This window comes from Ictidomys tridecemlineatus, chromosome 5, assembly GCF_052094955.1.
Source record: "Ictidomys tridecemlineatus isolate mIctTri1 chromosome 5, mIctTri1.hap1, whole genome shotgun sequence".
NCBI classification, from domain to species: Eukaryota; Metazoa; Chordata; class Mammalia; order Rodentia; family Sciuridae; genus Ictidomys; species Ictidomys tridecemlineatus.
The window spans coordinates 89,517,378-89,538,386 of record NC_135481.1 but is presented as its reverse complement, the minus strand read 5'-3'; the positions used below and the strand labels follow the sequence as shown (position 1 = coordinate 89,538,386).

Sequence of the window (21,009 nt, the reverse complement as noted above, 5' to 3'; positions counted from 1 at the left end):
GCCGCAGTCACACTGCTCTCCCCTGAACTTCACTACCTTAACAGTTACATCATTCTTGCCATTACTAATCTTTTATTGGCCCTGGCTCCCCCTAAGTCAAAATGAATACACTGTCTATTCCTGACCCTGTGGAGACTATCTGGACTGCCTTAACCTGTTTTCATTTGTAGCTCTCACCTGATCATCCTCCTCTTCCTCTTCCTCATCAGTGTCCTGACAGGCTGTCTGTGGGGAGAAATAGCTCAGCTGAGTCTGGGTTCTCCTGTACCTTCTTTTCACATAGGCACAAAGAACTGAACTTATAATCTCCCATTATCCACTCCTCTGGGGCCTGGCACCTCCTCTTCCCACAGCCCCCTGCCCTACTCACCTTCCTCTGTAACACAGCCTTGAGCATGCTACAGAGCTCAGCAAGGCGCCCAGGGTGTTGCAGTGTGAGGGTTCCACAACTGCGCAGCACCCCTGTCAGGGCCTCCAGCACAGCCATTACCACCTGACGCTCTCTTTCCCCATTCACTGTCTGAATGTAGGATGGCACCACCCGGGCCAGAGCAGCCTGCAGAGCTGAGAACATTATTGGCTGAAACCTCAATCAGGCCCTGCTCCTTACCCAGAGCCCCCAGTCTGGCTTGGTCTCCCCTTCTCACCAGCATTGTTGGGTTCTGAGGGACAGCTTTGACAGGCCTTGTGCAGTGCACAGCAGAATTGACCCAGAGCCTCATAGGCTGCCTTCCGCACATTCAGATGAGGACACTGGAATGAAGAGGAGAGGTTCATGCATACGCTATGTGGGGAGAGCACAGCCTCAGCCTAAGCACCTCACCCATTCCATTCAATAGGCAACTCACCTCCCGCAGTTTGAATACTTCTTCAAAGGCACTCTCCATATATGGAAGGAAAGCCACACTGTAGAGACACATGACTGTGGGGAAAGGGCTCCCAGAAGGTGTTCCCAGTGCCAGGGAAGGACTGATGCTTACCTGGTGTTCACAGAAATCTCCCCCAGAGCAGTACAGGTATCCTCCTTCTCATCAAAGAAGGCATTCTCCACACTATACCTAGATGAAGGTGGGAAGGCAGGGGTGATAAGATACCAGAAGGAGCACGTCTGGCACTAGCCTTTGTTCAAAATCAAAATCTGGATTCCTCTGAGCAGAAACACCTCTCTGTACCCTGAGATCTCCGAGTCATCCTCTTCCTCCACGTCCTCATCCATGAGCTCTTCCTCTTCCTCCCCATCACTCTCATCATCAAACAGAAGGAAAGGGCTGCTTCCTTCACACTGAGGCTGGATAGAGGATGCATAGCAAGAACTTTGGCTCACTTGGGCCTAAATCACATCATAGGGCTAGCCTTACCTAACTGGCCCAGCCCACCCACCCTTCGCTTACCACAATGCCCTCAGTGGAACGCAGTGACAACAGCATGAGTGTGGTGATTTTCGACAGATGGGGTGCCAGGCCCTCACCCATTAGACCTGATAAGGCTGCAAATAGGCTGTAACTGGTAGAGAGAGACAGAAGCTGTATGGTGCTGCCACCACTATAGCCAGGCAGGATGGGAGAGCCTAGGGAAACCTGCCTGTGGTCCAAAACCAGAGGACTGGAGTCTGGGGTGGGCTCTGTGGATCCAGTGGGTGGGCAAGAGGGAAAGGGGCAGGATGAGGGGTCACTCACGTGCAGCGGCGCAAGTCAGGGTCGTCTACCTGGTCGCATAGGCCCAGCCCCAGCTGACAACATTCCTCAGCCAGGGGCCTCATGGGCTCTCCCACTGCTCGTGCCAGTACCGCAAGTGTCTCTATGGGGATAAGGGCTTGTTGACACTAGGATGTGCAAGTGGGCTAGGAGACCAAGGTGTAGCTGGGAGGAATTCAGAAATTCCACCCTACTCCTAGGTACAGAGTGGAGAGAACACCTTTGAGAAGGAAGATGCCTACACTACCCTGAGGGCAATGTCCGTGAACATCAGGTGAGCACTGGTCTTTCCTTGTCACTAGGAACCCTGCTTAGGGGGCCCTTACTCACCCAGGCTCTGGATCTGCACAGGCTGAAGGTCTTCATGGCCCATCAACAGAAATTCCCGAAGATGTTCCATGATGGTGGGGAAGTAGGGCAGCAGGGAGGCCTGAGCAGCTGTGGCTGTAGAATGGAGGCCAGAATCAAAGGTGGAACAAGGGTGGGGACCTTCTGCTACAAGGTCTTTGGGTGAACCCTGTGCCTTCCTCCTCACCAATGGCTCCCATGGCGCTCACAGCCAGCTCCTTGGCCCGGGGGCTGCTGGGATTACTCAGAGGCTGCAGCATACACTCCATAAGTTCCGGAAGATAAGGCTGAACTTTGGGTCCTATAAGAAAGGGCACAGTGCCTTTCTCCAAACTTCTGCAAATCTACCTCCCTCTGGGCTGACCCTTGTGGCCATTCCATGCCCTGCCCCTTTCCCCACTACAGCGGCGATCAGAAAAATGCACATCCTGACCCTCTAGCCAAAGCTGCAGCTTCATCTCCCTCTCCTGCACACCCCACTGCCATCACTACCTAGGTTCTCCACGAAGTTCTCTAAGGCGTAGCAGGCCTTGGCTAGGTGGTGGGTGTGCCCTGGAGGCACAGACTTCAGGTAAGCGAGGAGCAGTGGCATCACCTCCCCTGAATAGCTGCTGATATGGGGCTGGGGGAAGGAGCAAGCAGGTCCAAGTCAGGTTCACCTGTAGAGCACACCCTTCAGGGCCAAGGGCAGCAAGGAGGCTTGAAGAGACAAAAGCTGAGGGGAAAGTGGTCTCTGGCCTGTGTGGGGGACTCCCAAGTGGCAGCTGTCCACATTTAACCTTGCTGACCTGTAGGTTCTCTGAGAACTGGCCCAGGGCAAACAGCGCAGCATTACGCACAACCTGAGAAGGGTCCTCCAGGCCCTTACACACAATCTGCAGCAGTGGGGGTAGCAGTCTGGATGGGGTAAGAAAAGACACAGACACAGTCTGAGGGGTGGAAAACCTAAGCTGGCCTGTTCTCTTTATTTATCCTACAAAAACTAAAGCTTTCTCTGTCATCTGATTTTGGGTACCATCCACTGGTCACCAGAGCTGGGACACCATTTCATTAATCTTCTAATCCAGGATATCTTTGAGAGTGGGGGGAAATGCTATAGCAAATTAATGCTTTCAATAATTAAATCCAAGCCAAGTATAGGGCACATGCCTGTAACCTTAGCTATTTGGGAGGCTGAGGCAGGAGTTCAAGGAGGCTAGTCTCAGCAACTTAGAACTTGTCTCAAAAAAAGGGGGGGGAGAAAAGAGATAGGGACATTGCTCAGTTGCAAAGCACCCCTGGATGAAATCCCTAGCACTAAAGTTTGTTTTTTTTTTCCCCCTAAAAAATATGCTGAAACATATAATCTAGAACTACCTTGGGATGTGTAGCATTCCTCCCCATGGCCCACCCTCAAACTAGGATAGGAATTTAATGGATACCTCTGCCTGATGTAGTCACCAGCTCCGTCAGACAGCACAGCCAACGCCAGGAGACCAGCCTTACGCTGGTAAGGACTCTCACTTCGCAATGCCTCTTCCAGCATGGGCATCTAAGGGAGCATATGGCACTCTACTGAAACCCTTGCAAGAGCCTGCCTACTCCTGTTGCAACAGGCCCATGACACCTACTAGGGCCCAAATATCCTTTTTTTTTTTTTAATTGATTGTTCAAAATATTACAGAGCTCATGACCCAAATATCCTTGACCTCAGGAGATGAGGGATGTCTGGGGACAGGGACATTAGAAAGTTAAGAGTTACACTAACCAATTGGGGACAGAGCTTCTCAGGTGGAAGGTGTAGGGCCAGCATGTCCACAACCTGCAAAAGGTCAAGGAGGCTTTGTTGACTCCACCTCTGCCTGTTCAACCTCCCATAGCCAGTTAACACCTTGTCCATGCCCTGTTCCCACATCGTACCTGTACAGCAAAATGCTTGGGAGTCTCCCCCACTAGCCCAGTCTCCAACTCTTCCTCTTCAGAATCTTGGTCCTCAGGATCCAACTGGCCCAGAGGGGGCTCGGCAGCCATAATGGGGAAAAGGGTGTGCAGTAAGGGAGGCAGGAGACGATTCTTTAGTAAGGCCTTGAGAGGAAGAAGGGAGTACTATCCCTGAGAATCAGCTCCCAGGATGGACTCACATTAAAAATTCCAGTCTTCCAGGTCACAAGGGACCCAACAGGAGATTCCTAATCTCTTAGGCAGGAGCTGGGGTAAGTCTGGGCCAGGGCTTGAACCAGGGTACTTTAGATGCCCTGAGATGAACACAAAGTCCCAACAATGAGAATAAAGGTATAAGTGGAGGTGGGGTGATAGATATCAGAGGGCACTTACCTTGCTCTTAACTTTGACCAAGAAAGTGAGGCAGCAGAGAATACGTACACGTATCGCATCACCCAGGGCCATATTTCCTGCCACCTGCCCAGAGACTAACAAAAATCAGAGACAAGCAATGATACTCCTAGAAAATCAAGCAGCAAGGGTAATGCCCACCTCAGGCTCACCTCCAAGCAGAATGTGAGGACCTCAGAGAGGTGGGGAGTGATGATGGGCACCTCTGATTCCAGCAGTTCATCTAGAGCTTCCAGGGCCTCACAGGCCTTAACCTGTCAGACAGACCAGTCATTGGGTTACCATGTTCCTCCTCTTCAGGGGAATAGGCTGGATATTCTTATATTTTCTTCCAAAAGAAGGAGCTCCCCTCCCACCTACCCTTACCTCATCTATAGGAATCAGAGTCTTCACGGCCATGATGAGCTTGGGCACCAATGATCTTGCAAGAGGCTGGGGGACACAGGATGAGCTAAATCACAGAGAGCATGATGCAGCATAATCTCAGGCCCCAGAGGCTGGTAGCTTCCTCATATCCTGTACTCTGAGAAGGGGCCCAGGCATACCAGCCAGGCCCAGCCACCCCCACAACCCCCACAGCTGTTAGGAAGAACAAAGAGGATAAGAAGCTGAAACACCTCTGAGACCCACAGGGTAAGGAGCTGAAGGCCCCAGGATATAGAGCTGGGGGAAATGAGGGCCCACATCTCACCACATCATCAGTGCGGAGGTAGGGGGCCATGGTGGTCAGAGTGCGCAGGGAGTAGAAGAGTAGCCCCGGAGAGCCCACCTCACCAAGAGTCTCATTCAGAAGTCCAAGAAGCTCCTGGTGGTGGGGCTGGAAAGCTTCTGGCTGAGAAGTCACTACCACACTCAACAGCAAAAGCCCCATCTGTCCAGGAGAAGGGAATGGAAGGGAAAAGCTTACATGGTTTATCCAGTTTCCTGGTTCCTCCCTCCTGCCAAAAGTTTGATGGTACCTCTCTCTCAGGGCTGTGGGGGCTGTGAGTACTGTGATGAAGAAGCTGCATGAGCTGAGGCCAGGCCTCCAGGCCTTCCTTTCGAAAAATGGTGGCTGAGAGCTGGGCCAGGCTGAGGCTCACACAGTGTCTGCAAAAGGAGATTCCCCCCAGCAATTATCCTTCAATACCATCCGCTGTGCACGGTGGACCAGCCTCAATGGGGTGGCCAAGAAACTTTCAGGTGTGGGCATAGTCACTGCCAAGTTGGGATGCATGAGAGATCAGCTCAGAAGTAGCTCAGCAGCACTAGGGGAAGGGAGTGATCTGGAGAATTCAGCCTCAACCAGCCTGAATACCAGTCTCATTCTTCTGACTCTAGTTTGACAGATCATCATCACCCATTCTCAAGAACTTTAGTCTTTAACACAACTTTGGAATCCCTACTCTGTCCGCGATGTAGATTGAAGGCTCTGCCCCCCAAGTCCCATCCTGGAGCTGAAAGAGAAGGCAGAAAGCTAGAGAGGGTCTCAGCCTGGAGTCAACTGGGATCCAAAGAGAAGGCGGTAAGCACTTACTCTCTCTCTCTCTGCAGGACCGTCAGGATCTGGGACTTGAAGCTGGAACACAAGTGGTAGGTGTTTGTACTCATTCTGCCCAAGAACTGCCTCAGCCTAGCCTGGCCCCGCCCTACCCCGCCCCAGGCCCAGCCCACCTCTCGCGTTGCTCGGTCGCCAGGCGTCGCCAGCGGGTGCTTAGTCGTCTGCGGATCAGCACAGCCGCGAACTGGCGGATCTAGGACCAGGAGACAGGCGTGTGAGGGTAGGGACAGGAAGATGCTGAGCGGACCGCAGTGGGTGGGAGGTGGGGCTTGACGGGAAAGCTCGGCGGATAGGGGCAAGGGCCTTCCTTACCTGGGGGTCGGCCGCCGAGGCCAGCAGGTCGCAGAGTGCGGGCAAGGTGGCGGGGTCCCGAAGAGCGATCTGGAGCTGCTCGGTGGCCTACAGGGAGACTAGGGGGGGTCACAGTCGGGCCTTTCCCACAGCCTCCCCCTGGCCCTGGCCCTGCCCCGCCTGTCCTGTACCCGGCGGATGCGTTCGGTGTCGGGCAGCAGCAGCTCTCTCAATATCTGCTCCAGGCCGGCGGGCTCCATGGCAGCAGCGGAGCCGCCGCTACGCGGCCGGGATGGGGGAGGGACTGCACGTGGAGGCTCTGACACACACTTCCGGCGGAAAGGGCGTTGCTCCGTGCCCCTTCGGTCGCCAGGGTGATTAAACTCTTTCCCACTAAGAGCTCCCGCTCCGTGGCTTCCGTTAGAAGGAGTGCGGGCTGGGCCGCGGAAACAGGGCCCTGGCTACATAGGTTCCCCCAGCCGAGAGTTCCCACACTCGGTTGAAGAGTTTCGTGCATGAGAGGCGGACTCGGCTTTCCCAGGGACCGCGCCCCTGATGGCAGGCCTCGAGCTTCCATAGCCAGACCAAAATCTCCAAATACAGGTTCCTTTTTCTTAATAAATTTTATTTTGATAATTGTAAAAAGAAATCAGGATCAAAACTAAAGGCAACTTAAAAAGTTCAAATATATACTCCTTATATAATAGAGATTTATAATTTCCAGGCTCTCTCTTGGGAAGAAAGGCCCAAAGAGCAAAGGGGCAGGCAACAATGCCATCACACAATTCACTCACTCACTCAGAAGAGAAGCTGGCAGGAGAGATCAGTGGGGCATGAAGGAAGGGAGAAAAGAGCCATAGTTCTGCTACTCAGAACTCAGTCCATCTTGAGGTTAACATATATATAACGGATGAACTTTAGGGAAGAAAAAAAGGAGATAGTGCCCAGCATGAGGAAGAAGACATAACCAGTGAGTAAGGAGTAGCCAAAGAACTCTACTGTCTGTACTGCCCCTGACATATTGGAGCGGCGAGCATAGTAGAAAACCGAGTAGAGAAAGATGAAGAGGCCAGTGGAGCCAACACTCAACACAGAGCGCCACCACCAGCGGTAGTCCTCCCCAGACAACTGGAAATAGGTGAGTGCAATTGAGATGCAAGCCCCCACACTCAACAGGATGGCGAAGACAAAGAAGAGGATGCCATATAGGGTATACTGTTCTCGACCCCATACTGTGGCAAAGATGTAGTACAGCTCCACAGAGATGGCACTGTGAAGAGAAGAAACAATATACATAATTTAAGGCTATGCAGAACACCATGGCTAAGCCAAAACTCAGCTCACACCCTCCCATGTTGCTGGATCACTGAAAAGTGAGTCCATTCCACTCTTCCCCAGATTTTTTTCTTTCTTTTCGGTACTGGGGATTGAACACAGGGGTGCTTTACCACTGAGCTATATCCCCAGCCCTATCTATTTTTTGAGACCCGATCTCACTAAGTTGCTGAGGCTGCCCTAGAACATATAATCCACCATATAATGCCTTGGCCTCCTTGAGTAACTGGGATTACAGGCATGTGTCACCACACTTGATTGTGGGTATTCTTTTGCCTATGATTAGCTGCCCTTTTTTTGGGGGGGGGGTGCTGGGGATTGAACTGAAGGGCACTTGACCACTGAGCCACATCCCCAGCTCAATTTTATATTTTATTTAGAGACAGGGTCTCACTCAGTTGCTTAGTGCTTCTCCATTGTTGAGGCTGGCTTTGAACTCAAGATCCTCCTATCTCAGCCTCTTGAGCCACTGGGATTACAGTCATGCACCACCGTGCCTGGCTGATCAGCTGGTTTTTTTTTTTTTCTTTTTTTGTAATCGTAGATTGACAGAGTGCCTTTATTTTATTTATTTATTTTTATGTGGTGCTAAGGATCGGACCCAGTGCCTCACACATGCTAGGCAACTGAGCTACAGCCTCAGCCCTGATTAGCAGCTCTTAATTCAAGAACATCTTCTCTGAGAGATTGAAAGCAGAGGTTTTTGTTTTTTTTGGTGCTGGGGATCGAACCCAGGGCCTTGTACATGTAAGGCAAGCACTTTACCAACTGAGCTATATCCCCAGCCCCAAAAGGACGGATCTTGTCTGTTTTATTTTCTACTGCATCATCTGTCAGGAACAAAGAGATATCCAGCAAATTGAATGAGTAATCAAATGGGCTCTAAACCCCCACATGATGCCTGTAAACACTAGCAGCACGTGGGGCTTAAAGCCCATTTGATTACTCATTCAATTTATTAAATAAGAGAGTGTTACAAATGAGACATCTGAACTGATTGAAGTTCAGTTGTGCTTGGGGATAGGAGGAACTATTTAATGAGCTTGTAGTGGTACAGCTGAACAAGGGATTATCATTGAGTTATGGTAGGGAGTTGGTAGGGAAAGGAAAAATTGAAGTCAAGAACAGAGTGATGACCATGGAATAAAGACAGAATACCTGAAGGGCAGGAAGCCTCCAACAGTCATGTGGATGAGAGTAGACTTATACCAGGGCTGAGGTGGGATCTCTCGGGCGATGTTCTTGGTACGACAAGGTGCATCAAAGGAGCTAGCATTGTTCTTCCCGAAGATGCCTCCGATGACAGTGAGAGGAAAGCCTACCAGCAGCCAGACCGTCAGAAGCAGTAGGATGGTGGTGGCTGGTAGGGCCTGTGTTGAGCCATTGGCCCAATGTACCGAGTTCACCACACTCCAGGTCAAGAAGAAAGGCACTGCAGGGATGGGCCCCAGAGGAGGGTGAGCACTAGGAGCTATGTCCCTGGGGGCACCCACTCAAACTGCACCTAAAGGGGAGAAGAGTGAACCAGCCTGCCACTCTTAACAGCCCACCTATTTTCCTGGATATCTGTACAGAGCTGACTGCCTTTACCTCCACCCTTTTATATCCTATTGTTTTGTTTTTGTTTTTGAGTGCTGGGGTTTATACCCAGGGTCTAGTGTGTACTGAGCAAGTATTCTACCACTGAGCCACATCCCTAGTGCTCACTGTTCTTTATTCCTTATATTTTCAACACTCTCCCCCTACCCAGTGTCATCAAGGATCAGGGTAATTGCTTCATCAAAATCTGAGACTGACACAAATCCACCTGCCTTCAGGGGCCTGTCTTGCCGTAATACTGGTAATTTCTACCATGAGATATTCCTTTGGATTAAGGCCCTGTTTTCAGAAAGTCCTACTTCAAATAAAAATGTGATGGGGGGCTTGGTCTGTAGCTCAATGGCAAAGTGCTTGCCTAGCATGTGTGAGGCACTGGGTTCCATCCTTAGCACCACAAGGCATTCTGTCCATCTACAACTAAAAAAATTAAAAAATTGAGGTGGGATATGTCAGATGCAAAATTGGGAAGAGGAAGGGTTCAGATTGCACACATCTGTTGCCTTTGAAAGGGCAATCTTGTTTGAAAGGCTAGAGGGACCATACTTCCAAAATAAAAAGAAGTATCAAAAAGTAAACTCAAGAGTGTTATTTAAGTATAATGGTTGAGAACATAGGCTTGAGATTCAAATCGCCTGCATCTGAAACCTGATTTTCTACTTTTGGATATAATCTTGGCTAAATTACCTAACTAGCTGAATGAAGTTCAGTTTCCTCATCTACAATGGGGACAACATTACCTACTTCACACACATTGTGAGGATTAAATGAGCTGAAGACATCAAGTGCTTACTACATTGCTTAGGACTTTTTAAGGACTTAACTTTTATTCAAAAGAAATAGATTCTTTTTGATAGTTTCCTAATTCTCTCCACCCCCATATTCTTTCCTTTAAAGCTTCACTCTGACTTTTCCAGGTTCCAAGATGTGTTCTTAGTTCCCAAGTTCAGGCAGACCCACTAGGGAAGGGGAAGTCCTCACCAGAAAAGAGACTGGTGGTGAGAATGATGTTCCACACCCAGCGCTCGCCTCCAATCTGCCGGTAGAAGTGGCTGGACACGTAACCAGAGATGCAGCAGGTCAGGGCATACAACAAGATGGCTGCTGAGTTAATAGCTCCATGACGGTGCACGTTGAACATGCCCAGAAGTGCCATGACAATAATGCCTACAGGGTGGTAGTGGAAAGCCTATGTTAGGTCTTACTCTTCAGTTCCTCTTGCAGTTTCAAAGGAATCACAACCCTTCTCCCAGACCCACCACTGCCAGCAAAACTATCTTCCCCAAATTCAGTTGTCCAGAAAGCCAGCAATAAAATACACATCCTCACTAGAGCCACCTTAACCCTTAGGTCTGCCCTTCACCTTGAACAGAAGATCCAAAGACCTATTCTAATAAACTACCTATCCCTTGAGATAAATCCCACATTAATTCTTATCACCTCACCAGTGCCAAGGGCCAGGAACTGGGCACCCACACCAAGCACTGCACAGAGCAGACCACGGTATGGAGGGAAGCGGAAGACATCTGTATGGATAATTTTCCAGCCATTGTCACCCTGGTCAAAGTCATCACCAGAACCTCCAGAGGTGGTCTCCTCATCCAGGTTGTATCGAGCCAGATCATTCCGAAGCACACGCATTAGAATGACAGCCACAAAACCCACCAGTAAAAACACAAGCACCATAGAGTTGATGATGGACAACCAATGGATTTCCAGTGTTCGGGGAAAGAAACCACCATCATCACCACGGCGCCTGTCACTCCGTCGTTCCACTGAAGTCTCAGACCAGCGCACACTGTAAGTGTGAGTAAGACCTAGGAACTCATCAGATCGTAACCCATCCAAGCTGTGGGGCTTCACATCTCGCACTGAAACATTGGCAAATATAATTCGATCACCATGGAATTCTAGGTGGAAGTCCAAATGGGTCCAGAGTCCTATCTTGTGGCTGTGTGGCAGGAAGCCACTCTCCTCCATGTATCCCACAAAACCACGGATTGGCAAGTCATCTACCACAAATTCAAAGTAATACAGTTCCTCAATGGCCTGGCGCAGCTGCTCCACCTATAAAGAGCAAGTTAGGAGACAATCACACAAGGTCTTCCCAGGCCTGGGATTACAGCAGGGTTTCTCAGTCTCAGCACTACCTATATTTTGTGCTGGGTAGTTCTTTGCTGTTGGGAGGGCTGGGAGGTGGGCAGCATCCCTGGTCTCTATTCACAAAATGCTAGTAGTACTTCCCAGTTGTAACAATAAAAAATGTCTATAGATGTTGCCAAATGTCTCTTGGGGGACAAAATCCTGTAGAGACTGAGTTAAACTCAAGTATGTTGTGCACACACACCCTAGCAGATACAGATACTACTTTGACAGGGTTAAGGCTTTTTTTTTTTTTTTTAAGAGGCAAGGTGTAAGACTGGAGTAGACTAAGAAGAAGTGCCAGAATTTGCCAAAGAAAAACCATGACTGGAAGACTAGGGTAGAGTAAAGGAGCCAATCAAGAAAGAGCTAAGGGGTAGGTATGGAAGGAAAGAACTACTTAGAAATAATAGTTGGGACCTTATTATCAACAGAGAAAGTAGGAGCAAAGAGCTCTAGTAATATCAGCTTTGCAATTCATTAGCCAGTCTTTAAGAAGTCACTTCTGAGCAAATAAATCACTTCTTAGTCAACTGAATTAGAATACTATCATTTGCCCTGTCTGCCCCACAGGGTTGTAGTTAGAATCAAGTCAGATAATGTTCATAAAGGTACACTTGAACCATAAATGCGAGGCACTGTTGGTCCCTGGGAATAACTCCTGGGCTACGTAATAACCAATGTAGAGGCTAACCTGTGCAGAACTGAGTTGCATGTGGCACAGAATTCTTTTCTCCACATTCTCCCGAAAGCGGATCTCATACAAAGACTCTGCCATTCGGTCCCCATCCAGCACTTCACCCAGGCTAAGGCTTTTGTGACGAATCTTCTCAGGGCAGCAGACTGGAAGCTGATAGTAGTGGTAAGTTTCCTGAGGGTTATGGTAAGGTCCCACTTTGTTGACATATAGAATGACAGGGTCTCCAGCCTTGTAGTGTGTCACACCTTCTACCCTTGGCCCACCTCCGGTGCCCAGTAGCAGTATCAGGATTGGCAACCACTGGCAGCTCCAACTTCGAGGTTGTCCTAGAACTGTCATCCTTAAGGTAGCAGAACCTGTTTGGGGGAATCCTACGGTTACAGAAACTAGGGGTCAACTCATGATGCCCCGGGTTAGGTCCCTCGAATGGACGCCCATTTTGGCCTCCCGACCCCCACACCACACCACATCTCTCTACCCCAAAGACCGGGCTTGGCCTCCTCTCTAGTCCTCCCAACCAGGGGTTCATCCCTCCCGCCGGGAGCCTCTATTGCGCGCGCTAGCCTGTTTCCATGGCAACGCCGCGCGGCCTCGCAGCTCGGGTCGCTTCCCGCCACAGTTTTGGGGTCCTCACCACGCGGGAAGGGCTGCCCAAGGCGGCGCCAGCGGGCTCTGCGGCCCCGTAGCTGCCCTTGGGCTCCTGCCGGGGTCTCCCCCAGGGCGGCGCGGGAGCAGCAGGGTTGGAGAGGACCTGATGACCGACCTCCAGGGGGTTGTCCGCGGCTGCGCCTGATCGTGGAGGCTGCGGCTACACGCTGAATACCGCACTTGGCTCTGTCAAGTGCTCCCCAAGGAGTTATGTTGTCCTCAGAGGCGCGGGTCCAGCTCCGGGGATCCTAGGAAGCTGGGGTCGCCCGTGCCTGGTGGGGAATCCTCCTGGCGTTCAGGAGAGCAGCCCAGGACACGTCAGTCTTACCACTTCCGTCTTCACGGGCGGGGACCTCAGCCCGGCGGAAGGTTCCTTTCTGGATCCTAGCGGGTCTCTTGCTCCTGGGGCAGTGCATTTGTTTCGCGGACTGCATTCTACCAAGGCCTGGTACTTAGCATGCAACATCCTTTCGGGATAAGAGTCGCCGTCCGCCTGTCCCCAGGAAGATTTAGGGCGCGAGAGCCCGGGCAGGTAGCGCCCACCTTTGGCTTGAGCGGTCGGAGGCCTGAAATGGAGCATTGGCGGTGGCTGAGTCCCCGTCCAGTGGACGCCCCGAAGCGTTTGCGGGCTGAACCAATGGGACTGCCGGGGCGAGCCCTGGGAGGCGGTTGGTGGCCCCCAACCCAAGCTGGGTGAGGATTTGCACGTCGGTCTCATGCAAGGATACTACGCCTGAATAGCCTCATTCCTTCCACCTATCAACAGTGGCTCCGCGTAAGAATGATAAATATTTGAAGTGTTTTCCCAAAGCTGCTGGAGGCTTCCCTGGCCGTACGACGACTATTCAGTGCCTGGCGATAAGTAGGCCAGAGCCAGGTCAGGTGCAGAGGCACGCGGAGATAGGGTGTCTCACTTCCATCGGCGAGTTGGGCTGCTTATAGGGTTTTTAATTGGAGGTAAAGAATCTTGTTGACTTTTCGTCTCTCTAGATACGTTTGTGCTTAGATCTCTAGATACATGCTCTAGGTGCATTATTTGGGATTCTCTTAATTTTGTATGCTTATTATCTTGAAAAACGTCGTCATTGTCTGCCTCAGCTTTTGTTCTTAGTACTGGGATGTAACCCCCATTCCCCATGCTCTACCACTGAACTACAGCCCCAGTCCTTTTTATTTTATCTTATTTTGAGATAAGATCTCGCTAGGTTGCCCAGACAGGTCTAGATCTTGTGATCCTCCTGCCCCAGCCCCCAACCGGAATTACAGGCATGTAATTAGGACCTGCTTGTCTCAGCTATTTTTAAATGGGCTCTGCAGTCAGGGGAGTTATTTCCGGAAGTCCGACCTCTAGGCAATGACTTATGCTTGGCTACCTGGGAATAACTTGTATGGAAGTTGACTTAAAGTTCTCTCTCCCCTGGGAAAGAAGTACTGTGAAAAATCCTAAGAGGTTTCAGGCCTCAGAATTCCTTTATTTACCCACCTCTGTCATTGCTCTCTCTGACTCAGCCTTTCTCCCTATAAACAGGTGAAGTTCTAGGAAGTAGGGGTTTGAGTTTATTAGACTATGATTTTTCTTGTCATTCTTTCCCCACCCCCCAAAGGGGTCTTGCTATGTTTCCCAAATTCTGGCCTGGAACTTGGGGCTCAAGTGATCCTCCAGCCTCAGCGGCCTGAGGAACTGGGACTACAGATGTGCAGCACGGAACAGACTCAATAATGAATGATTTTTGTAACTACAAAAGTAATTTATAAGCTGGGCCCAAATTTGAGGCCAGCCTCAGAAATTTTGCAGGACCCTGTCCTAAATTAAGAAATAAAAATAAAAAAGTCTAGGTAATGTAGCTCAGTTGATAAAGCACCAGTACCCACCCCCCCCCCAAGCAACTTACAGTAACTTGGAAATAATTTTTTTTAAATACCTTATTTTGCTACAGGGTCTCCCTGAGTTGCTTAAGGCCTTGATAAGTTGCTGAGGCTGCCTTTGAGCTCAGCCTCCTGACTACTAGGATTATGGGCATTCACCATTGGTCCAGTTGAAATCATCACAACTACCTGGTGTCTCAAATCAGAAATAGGACCTTGATCTCAATTCTCCCAAATATCAGTGTCATTAAATTCCCTCTACTTATTGCCCAAATATCTTCCAATACTTGCTTTCCACCATTTCTTTGGAAAGAGCTCCATCCTCTCTCACCTCAGTTACTGTATCAGCCATCTTGATAGTGTGGTCACCCTCACACTGCTACTGGAAGGATCTTTAAAAATCTGTATCTCAGGGGAGGGCATGCTGTATGTCAGCTTTTTTATTTTTTTGAACAAACTCCAATCTTGATGCACAACAAGATTTGACCCTGAGTATATGAGATAAAGTATAAATAGCTTAACATATGAATCCTCTCAGACCGTATTCTAGTTCTGAGATAGATAGATAGATAGAATTTCTTTTTTTTTTTTTAATATTTATTTTTTAGTTCTCGGCGGACACAACATCTTTGTTGGTATGTGGTGCTGAGGATCGAACCCGGGCCGCACGCATGCCAGGCAAGCGCGCTACCGCTTGAGCCACATCCCCAGCCCTAGAATTTCTTAAGGTATAGTCCCTTTCTGGAATTCTGTCCTGCAGTTGAGTTCAAATCCTGAACATGGTGTTCTCTCAAGCCTGCAGGCCTCAAATATGTTCTTCCTGCATAGACTGCCCAATCTACCATTTCCTATTTACCTGCCTGGAGAACTTTTTTTGGGAGGTGGGGGATATAGGGGGCAGTACAAACAACACCATCTCTATAAAGCCTTCTTTCCCCTCTCCTTCCAGGTTTGTTCATAGCAATTCATCTCTCTGTACCGTCATTTTATTTATATAAAATCCCTTGTTAATTGCTAACTCCTCAAAGGAGACTGATATATCTGTTTTTGTATCTTCAGGATCTAGCAATGTTTTCATATATACTAGGCAGCTTAATACATGCTCCTTGAGTGAACTGTTTTACTTCCTAAACACGTGAGGGACTAGAGCTATTACCAAGGTACCTATCTATCCAGGGACCAGTTTTGTGGGAGCAAAAGACAGGCTTTCTTACCATTGGTGTGCCTTGATAGATTGAGGATGTAGAGCTGACTTCCAGCAGAACTTTGTAACTATACTGCCAGCAGGGTCAGACTGTCAGTAGGGGAATTTTACCAGTAGCCTGTGGCATAATCTGTTCTTTTTGTTTTGTTTTGGGGGATGGAAGACATGAGACTAAATCTTTGCTCTTTCCTGCCCACCCCTCCCATCTTAAATCCAAAGAGCCTGGAACTACAGCCTCCTGTCCTCCTCACTGTCATTTCCACCAAACTTGTTCTTCCCTTCCACTGAGACCTGCAACCTATCCTTCTGCCCTTTTGGTCTGTTTCTAGCTTGTCTTCCTTACCTATATAGTGTAGATTCCACATTCCATTATTGTGACCCCATTCTTGCCTGTGCCCTTGGTGTCTCTACCATTATTTCATTTTAGTTGCCAAACAAAACTGTAATCTTAGATGAATTATCCACCAGTATTCAAGCACCTATGGCTAAGATGCTAAAAGAATCTCAACATTGTATGTCTCTTAAGTTTTCTTTTCCAGCCTCGCTTGGACTTTCATTGCTAACCAGTCACTGCTCATTTCTAAACCAGGTCCTTTCCATTCTCTACAATTCATTCTTTTCAAACCTCTGACTTCAACTTTCTTTGCATCACTGGACTCCCTGCTTAGCCTCATAGGAGATACAAACAAAATCAGTTTTGCCTACTATTTGGGTGCTGTGACAGTGAAAGTATCAGAGCTGTGAGCGTACCCAGAATTAACTTAACCTTGAGCTGTCAATAAAGGCTTCCTAAAAACAGCTCCACACCATAGTCACAGCTGGTCAGGAGGCTGAAACAGTAGTTTGAGACCAACCTGGGCAACTTAGTAAACCTATCTCATTTAGGAAAGGGCAGTGGGAATTGTCCTGCCAAGCATACACAAGGCTCTGGACTTCAACCTCCACCCACTACCACTAAGCAAGACCAAAAAAAAAAAAAAATCCCAAACTTAGTGAAAGAAGAATAGGAGTTTTCCAGGCAAACAGAACAAAGATGGAAAAGCAGTTCTGTTTGGTTGGCGCATTGTTATGTGTGCGTTAAAAGATGAAAGTTGGAGCACCAAGTGAGGTGTGCATGCCTTTAATCGAGTGACTTGGGAGACTAAGGAAGGAAAGTTTGAGGCCAGTCTCAGCAACATAGTGAGACCCTGTCTAAAAAATAAAAAGGACTGAGGATGTAACTCAGTAGTAAAGCATCCCTAGGTTTAATCCTTAGTATGCAGTACCAAAAATAAAAGTTGGAGAAGTGGGCAGGTTTATCTTAAAGCCAAATGGAAAAAAAAAAAAAAAAAAAAGAAAGAGAAAAGAAACAATCCCAAGGTGAATAAGAAGACATGGAATTGTTCTAAATGGGAAGAAAATCAGATTTATCCCATGGACTTCAGTGAATAGACAGACTTAGGGGAGCAGAGACTTGCTAGGATAATCAGTTGAATGATTGAGGCTTGAAGTAAGGGAGGAATGGTGTACTTGGAGAACCATGAGTACATTGTTGATATATTTAGGAGGTTTGAGTGACAGGACTTGGTGATAGATTGGATATAGGGACCAAAGCAGCAGGGGAATCTGGGATGACATTTGTGTGTCTAAATACAACTAGTGTAGAACTTACAGAAAGGAAAAGTCAGAGATGAAAATAAGAAGTTCAGTTTTGTGCATGATGAGTTTGAGGTGTCTGATATCTGTGATGTCTAGTAGGCAAGTGGGCAATGTATCCAAAACCACAGAGATATCTGAGGTGCAGATGAGATTAGAAGCAGTCAGCATGAGGCTGGGGATGCGGCTCAAGTGGTAGCACACTCGTCTGGCGTGCGTGCGGCCTGGGTTCGATCCTCGGCACCACATACAAACAAAGATGTTGTGTCCTCCAAAAACTGAAAAATAAATATTAAAAATTCTCTCTCTCTCTCTTTAAAAAAAATCCATAGGATTATATATAAGAAAAATAAAGTTAATTTAAAAAAAAAGAAGCAGTCAGCATAAACGTGGTAATTAAAGCCTTGGTAATTAAAGATGAGATCCTTAAGAAAGGATGTGGAGATCTCAGATAATTGGGCTTGGGATACGATTAAGGAATAGATGGAGGAGCTGTAGCTCAGTGGTAGATTGTTTGCCTAACATGTACAAAGCCTTGGGTGCAACCCTCAGCACTGTGAGAGGAAAAAAAAAGATAGATAAGGCTCCTGTGGAAGGAATGACCAGAAGCATAAAAAAACTAGAAAATTCAGGGTCCTGAAAAGCAAGAATGCCTTTCAGTGTTAAGTTTCTAGAATGAGCAAGACATGGTGGTGCAGGCCTGTAATCCCAGCAATTCAGGAGGCTGAGGCAGGAGGATTAGGTGTTCAAAGCCAGCCTCGGAAAATCAGTGAGACCCTATCTGTAAAATAAAATTTAGAAACACGGCGGGGGGTGGGGGGCGCTGAGGATATGGCTTAGTGGTTAAGCCTCCTGTGTACAATTCCCGATTTAAAAAAAAAAATCCTGGAATGAGCTTTAACACCTAGTAGTTCTTCATAATATGCTCATGTATGTCTTGCTGAATTATAAAGTCTAGATACATAGGGTTGCTATTGACCTTATTGATTAATTTAGTGTTCAGCACATGGCACATAGAAAGTGCTCAGTAAATCTGAAGTAATGGGGAGTCTCCGTAGGGGAGTCTCACCAGATTGCAGAACATGCCCTTATGAATGAATATGTTCCAAACCACACATTCTCAAGCTTTGTGGCCAGTAATCATGGATAGAAAGTGGATTGTGATGTGTACAGAACTTGGGATCTTAGGAAATTCCGTAACTAAGAGAAGGAAGAAGTAACAACAGCCAGTGGAGACAAAAAGAATTGCTTCTCTGTTCTTTCCCACTCCAAGTTCTTAGTGGAGGACTGAGCCCAGCATCCCAGACTTGTGTGACTATATATGCAAGCATTCAAAGTCTCAACTTGATTTTGGTCCCTTAGCCATCAATGGCTCAAGGTGTTGGCCTCTGAAAAGACAGAGGCATCTTAAGTAGCAAAACTCCTTACTTTAAGCAAACCCAAAATCATGAAGGGAGACACCATGGAGTCAGCACCACCCACCGCAGCCTATCGCTCTGTCATGGAAGAGTATGGTTATGAGGTGGGCAAGGTCATTGGCAATGGCTCCTATGGGACTGTGTATGAGGCTTACTACACAAAGCAGAAGGTCATGGTGGCTGTCAAGATCATCTCAAAAAAGAAGGCCTCTGAAGACTATCTTAACAAGTTCTTGCCCCGTGAGATACAGGTCAGAAAGGGCTGGAAACTCATAACTAAATGACTTGAGATTTCTTAAAAGGGGTATGACTAGGAGCAGGTAGAGCCCCAAATCCCCAAATCAGATCTGAACATCTAAGCAACTGGGAAAATTCCTTAATATATATTCAAACTCTTTCCCATCTGCTCACTTGCCTCCAGCCTCCCAGTAAGTAAAAATGCAAAATAGGGTTTACTCACAGTCCACCAGTGCTCTGGAGTTGAGGGGTTGATTCTATTGTGGAGTTCTAAGTAAGTTGCAGCAGGAAGGTAGGAGAGGGTTGGGAGTATAGACAGGGTTCTCCTTTCCCAGGTTTGATGGTTCCCTCTTCTGGGGTCAGGTAATGAAAGTCTTGCGGCACAAGTACCTCATCAACTTCTATCAGGCCATTGAGACAACATCCCGAGTGTACATCGTTTTGGAGCTGGCTCAAGGTGGTGATGTCCTTGAATGGATCCAGCGCTTTGGGGCCTGCTCTGAGCCCCTTGCTGGCAAGTGGTTCTCCCAGCTGACCCTGGGTATCGCATACCTGCACAGCAAGGGCATCGTGCACCGGTGAGGGCATAGCCACCCAGACTGCGACCTTTGGGATCCCAAGGGGGTTTTATGCATATCATCCATTTGCTGCTCTTTTTTTTTTCCTTCCCTTAACCTCTCTCCTCAACATCTAGGCCCATTCATCCATTCTGTTAATCACTGGTCAAGGACATTTGTAAAGTACTCACTATATTCACACTCCCAGTGGTCCTGAGGTACCATCCTCTCTCTCTTCCTTTAGGCTCTGCTCACAGCTACATGGCCTTCCTTACTACCTTGTGCTCCCATAATGGTCTATACCTCCCACTTTGCCTCTCCTCATCTCTAGCCTCTGACCCCTGGCCCTTCAGCTCCCGGTCTAATACTAAGCCCTCTCCCCAGCCTGACCCCCAGCCTTTCTGCTGCTAGTAGGGATTTAAAGTTGGAGAACCTGTTGCTGGACAAGCGGGAGAATGTGAAGATATCGGACTTCGGCTTCTCCAAGATGGTGCCTTCTAACCAGCCTATGCGTAGTAGCTCTTCTTACCGCCAAGTGAACTTATTTTCCCACCTCAGCCAGACCTACTGTGGCAGCTTTGCTTATGCCTGCCCCGAGATCTTGCTGGGCTTGCCCTACAATCCTTTCCTGTCTGACACCTGGAGCATGGGCGTCATCCTCTACACTCTAGTGGTCGCCCATCTGCCCTTTGATGACACCAATCTCAAGAAGCTGCTGAAAGAGACTCAGAAGGAGGTCACTTTCCCATCTAACTGCACCATCTCCCAGGAGTGCAAGGTGCTGGCTCCCCCAGGAGGGCTGAGGCCTTAGGGATGACCCACAGGGAAGAGTGAACCTAGGCCTTCCAATCCTGGGGAAGGCTATTCCAACTGGGTTATCTCACACTCTTAAGTATATAGTGGGGAGGGCTTAAAGGGTCTACCACTGGGCTCCAAACAGATGCTTGATAAAGTGGTTCCAGCTTCTATTCCTTTAGGCCAGAAGGGGATTATGCAAGAGATTCCCCCATCCTACCCCAATTCTTCCCTTCTCTTGCAGAAAATGTCTGGCTCTCTAGCATAAAAGCAGGACCATACCCCCTTTCACCAGAGTGGTGTGATGGGCTATCTTGCTTCTTTCTTAGGTCCAACTGCTCATTGCCTGTGTGGCACAATGGGGGGCAAGCTCAGCCAAGACCTCTCTCTCTTCCATAGAACCTGGTCGTCCGGATGCTACGCCCAGCTACCAAGCGTGCCACCATCCTGGACATCCTCAAGGATCCCTGGGTGGTCAAATTCCAGCCTGAGCAACCCACATATGAGATCAGGTTACTTGAGGCTATGTGCCAGTCCCCCGACAACAGTAATCGTCGTCGCCAGTCTTTGGAAGTCAGGACCTGAAAATAACTAAGGCAAGGTGCTGAGAGGAGCAAAGTAGGAGGGTCTGGGGCTTTTATACCAAAAATAAATCTAATTCTGACAGTTTCA

The 21,009-nt window shown here is 48.5% G+C and overlaps 3 protein-coding genes across 9 annotated transcripts in view; 1 reads left to right on the top strand and 2 right to left on the bottom strand.

Moving 5' to 3' along the window:
- Window positions 1–6,609, bottom strand: part of Ipo4 (importin 4) — an 11,377-nt gene extending 4,768 nt beyond the window's left edge. Inside the window, exons 1-24 of one of the 2 annotated variants that reach the window (XM_021735554.3) lie at window positions 6,396–6,609; window positions 6,226–6,312; window positions 6,027–6,106; window positions 5,890–5,931; window positions 5,333–5,462; window positions 5,065–5,244; window positions 4,740–4,805; window positions 4,526–4,627; window positions 4,356–4,439; window positions 3,942–4,106; window positions 3,790–3,843; window positions 3,464–3,573; window positions 2,831–2,939; window positions 2,535–2,664; window positions 2,230–2,343; window positions 2,025–2,138; window positions 1,677–1,797; window positions 1,392–1,503; window positions 1,173–1,288; window positions 981–1,058; window positions 849–906; window positions 648–753; window positions 371–564; window positions 178–225 (exon numbers count right to left, since the gene is read on the bottom strand). In XM_021735554.3, coding sequence (XP_021591229.1) covers window positions 178–225; window positions 371–564; window positions 648–753; window positions 849–906; window positions 981–1,058; window positions 1,173–1,288; window positions 1,392–1,503; window positions 1,677–1,797; window positions 2,025–2,138; window positions 2,230–2,343; window positions 2,535–2,664; window positions 2,831–2,939; window positions 3,464–3,573; window positions 3,790–3,843; window positions 3,942–4,106; window positions 4,356–4,439; window positions 4,526–4,627; window positions 4,740–4,805; window positions 5,065–5,244; window positions 5,333–5,462; window positions 5,890–5,931; window positions 6,027–6,106; window positions 6,226–6,312; window positions 6,396–6,464 — 2,469 coding nt within the window. In that variant the 5' untranslated portion in view covers window positions 6,465–6,609. The remainder of the gene's footprint in view (window positions 1–177; window positions 226–370; window positions 565–647; window positions 754–848; window positions 907–980; window positions 1,059–1,172; window positions 1,289–1,391; window positions 1,504–1,676; window positions 1,798–2,024; window positions 2,139–2,229; window positions 2,344–2,534; window positions 2,665–2,830; window positions 2,940–3,463; window positions 3,574–3,789; window positions 3,844–3,941; window positions 4,107–4,355; window positions 4,440–4,525; window positions 4,628–4,739; window positions 4,806–5,064; window positions 5,245–5,332; window positions 5,463–5,889; window positions 5,932–6,026; window positions 6,107–6,225; window positions 6,313–6,395) is intronic. The other variant, XM_005338728.4, reaches the window with a different exon arrangement.
- Window positions 6,029–21,009, top strand: Tssk4 (testis specific serine kinase 4). 6 transcript variants are annotated; one of them, XM_005338724.5, is made up of 4 exons: window positions 15,226–18,999; window positions 19,349–19,563; window positions 19,927–20,320; window positions 20,737–21,009. In XM_005338724.5, the coding sequence occupies exons 1-4, from the start codon at window positions 18,778–18,780 to the stop codon at window positions 20,920–20,922; spliced, it is 1,017 nt and encodes a 338-aa protein (XP_005338781.1). In that variant the 5' UTR covers window positions 15,226–18,777; the 3' UTR covers window positions 20,923–21,009. The 6 variants fall into 6 exon arrangements, 1 of the variants encoding a protein (XP_005338781.1); XR_013439069.1 differs by lacking the exons at window positions 15,226–18,999; window positions 19,349–19,563; window positions 19,927–20,320 and adding exons at window positions 6,029–6,133; window positions 10,053–13,582 and having other exon boundaries at window positions 20,667–20,879; XR_013439072.1 differs by lacking the exons at window positions 15,226–18,999; window positions 19,349–19,563; window positions 19,927–20,320 and adding an exon at window positions 12,919–13,400 and having other exon boundaries at window positions 20,737–20,878.
- Tm9sf1 (transmembrane 9 superfamily member 1) lies at window positions 6,809–12,705 on the bottom strand. Its single transcript, XM_040274120.2, has 6 exons — window positions 12,542–12,705; window positions 11,972–12,333; window positions 10,581–11,202; window positions 10,117–10,302; window positions 8,698–8,971; window positions 6,809–7,474 (listed from the first exon to the last, which is right to left on the bottom strand). The coding sequence occupies exons 1-6, from the start codon at window positions 12,549–12,551 to the stop codon at window positions 7,081–7,083; spliced, it is 1,848 nt and encodes a 615-aa protein (XP_040130054.1). The 5' UTR covers window positions 12,552–12,705; the 3' UTR covers window positions 6,809–7,080.

Excerpts from the sequence above, each read along its gene's own strand:
- Tm9sf1 (XM_040274120.2), bottom strand. Across the intron at positions 10,303-10,580 it reads GTTCCTGGCCCTTGGCACTG|GCATTATTGTCATGGCACTT; the intron begins GTGAGGTGATAA and ends ACCACCCTGTAG. Across the intron at positions 8,972-10,116 it reads CACCACCAGTCTCTTTTCTG|TGCCTTTCTTCTTGACCTGG; the intron begins GTGAGGACTTCC and ends CCATCCCTGCAG.
- Tssk4 (XM_005338724.5), top strand. The coding sequence starts at position 18,778 with ATGAAGGGAGACACCATGGAGTCAGCACCACCCACCGCAGCCTATCGC. Across the intron at positions 19,000-19,348 it reads TCTTGCCCCGTGAGATACAG|GTAATGAAAGTCTTGCGGCA; the intron begins GTCAGAAAGGGC and ends TTCTGGGGTCAG. Across the intron at positions 20,321-20,736 it reads CCATCTCCCAGGAGTGCAAG|AACCTGGTCGTCCGGATGCT; the intron begins GTGCTGGCTCCC and ends TCTCTTCCATAG.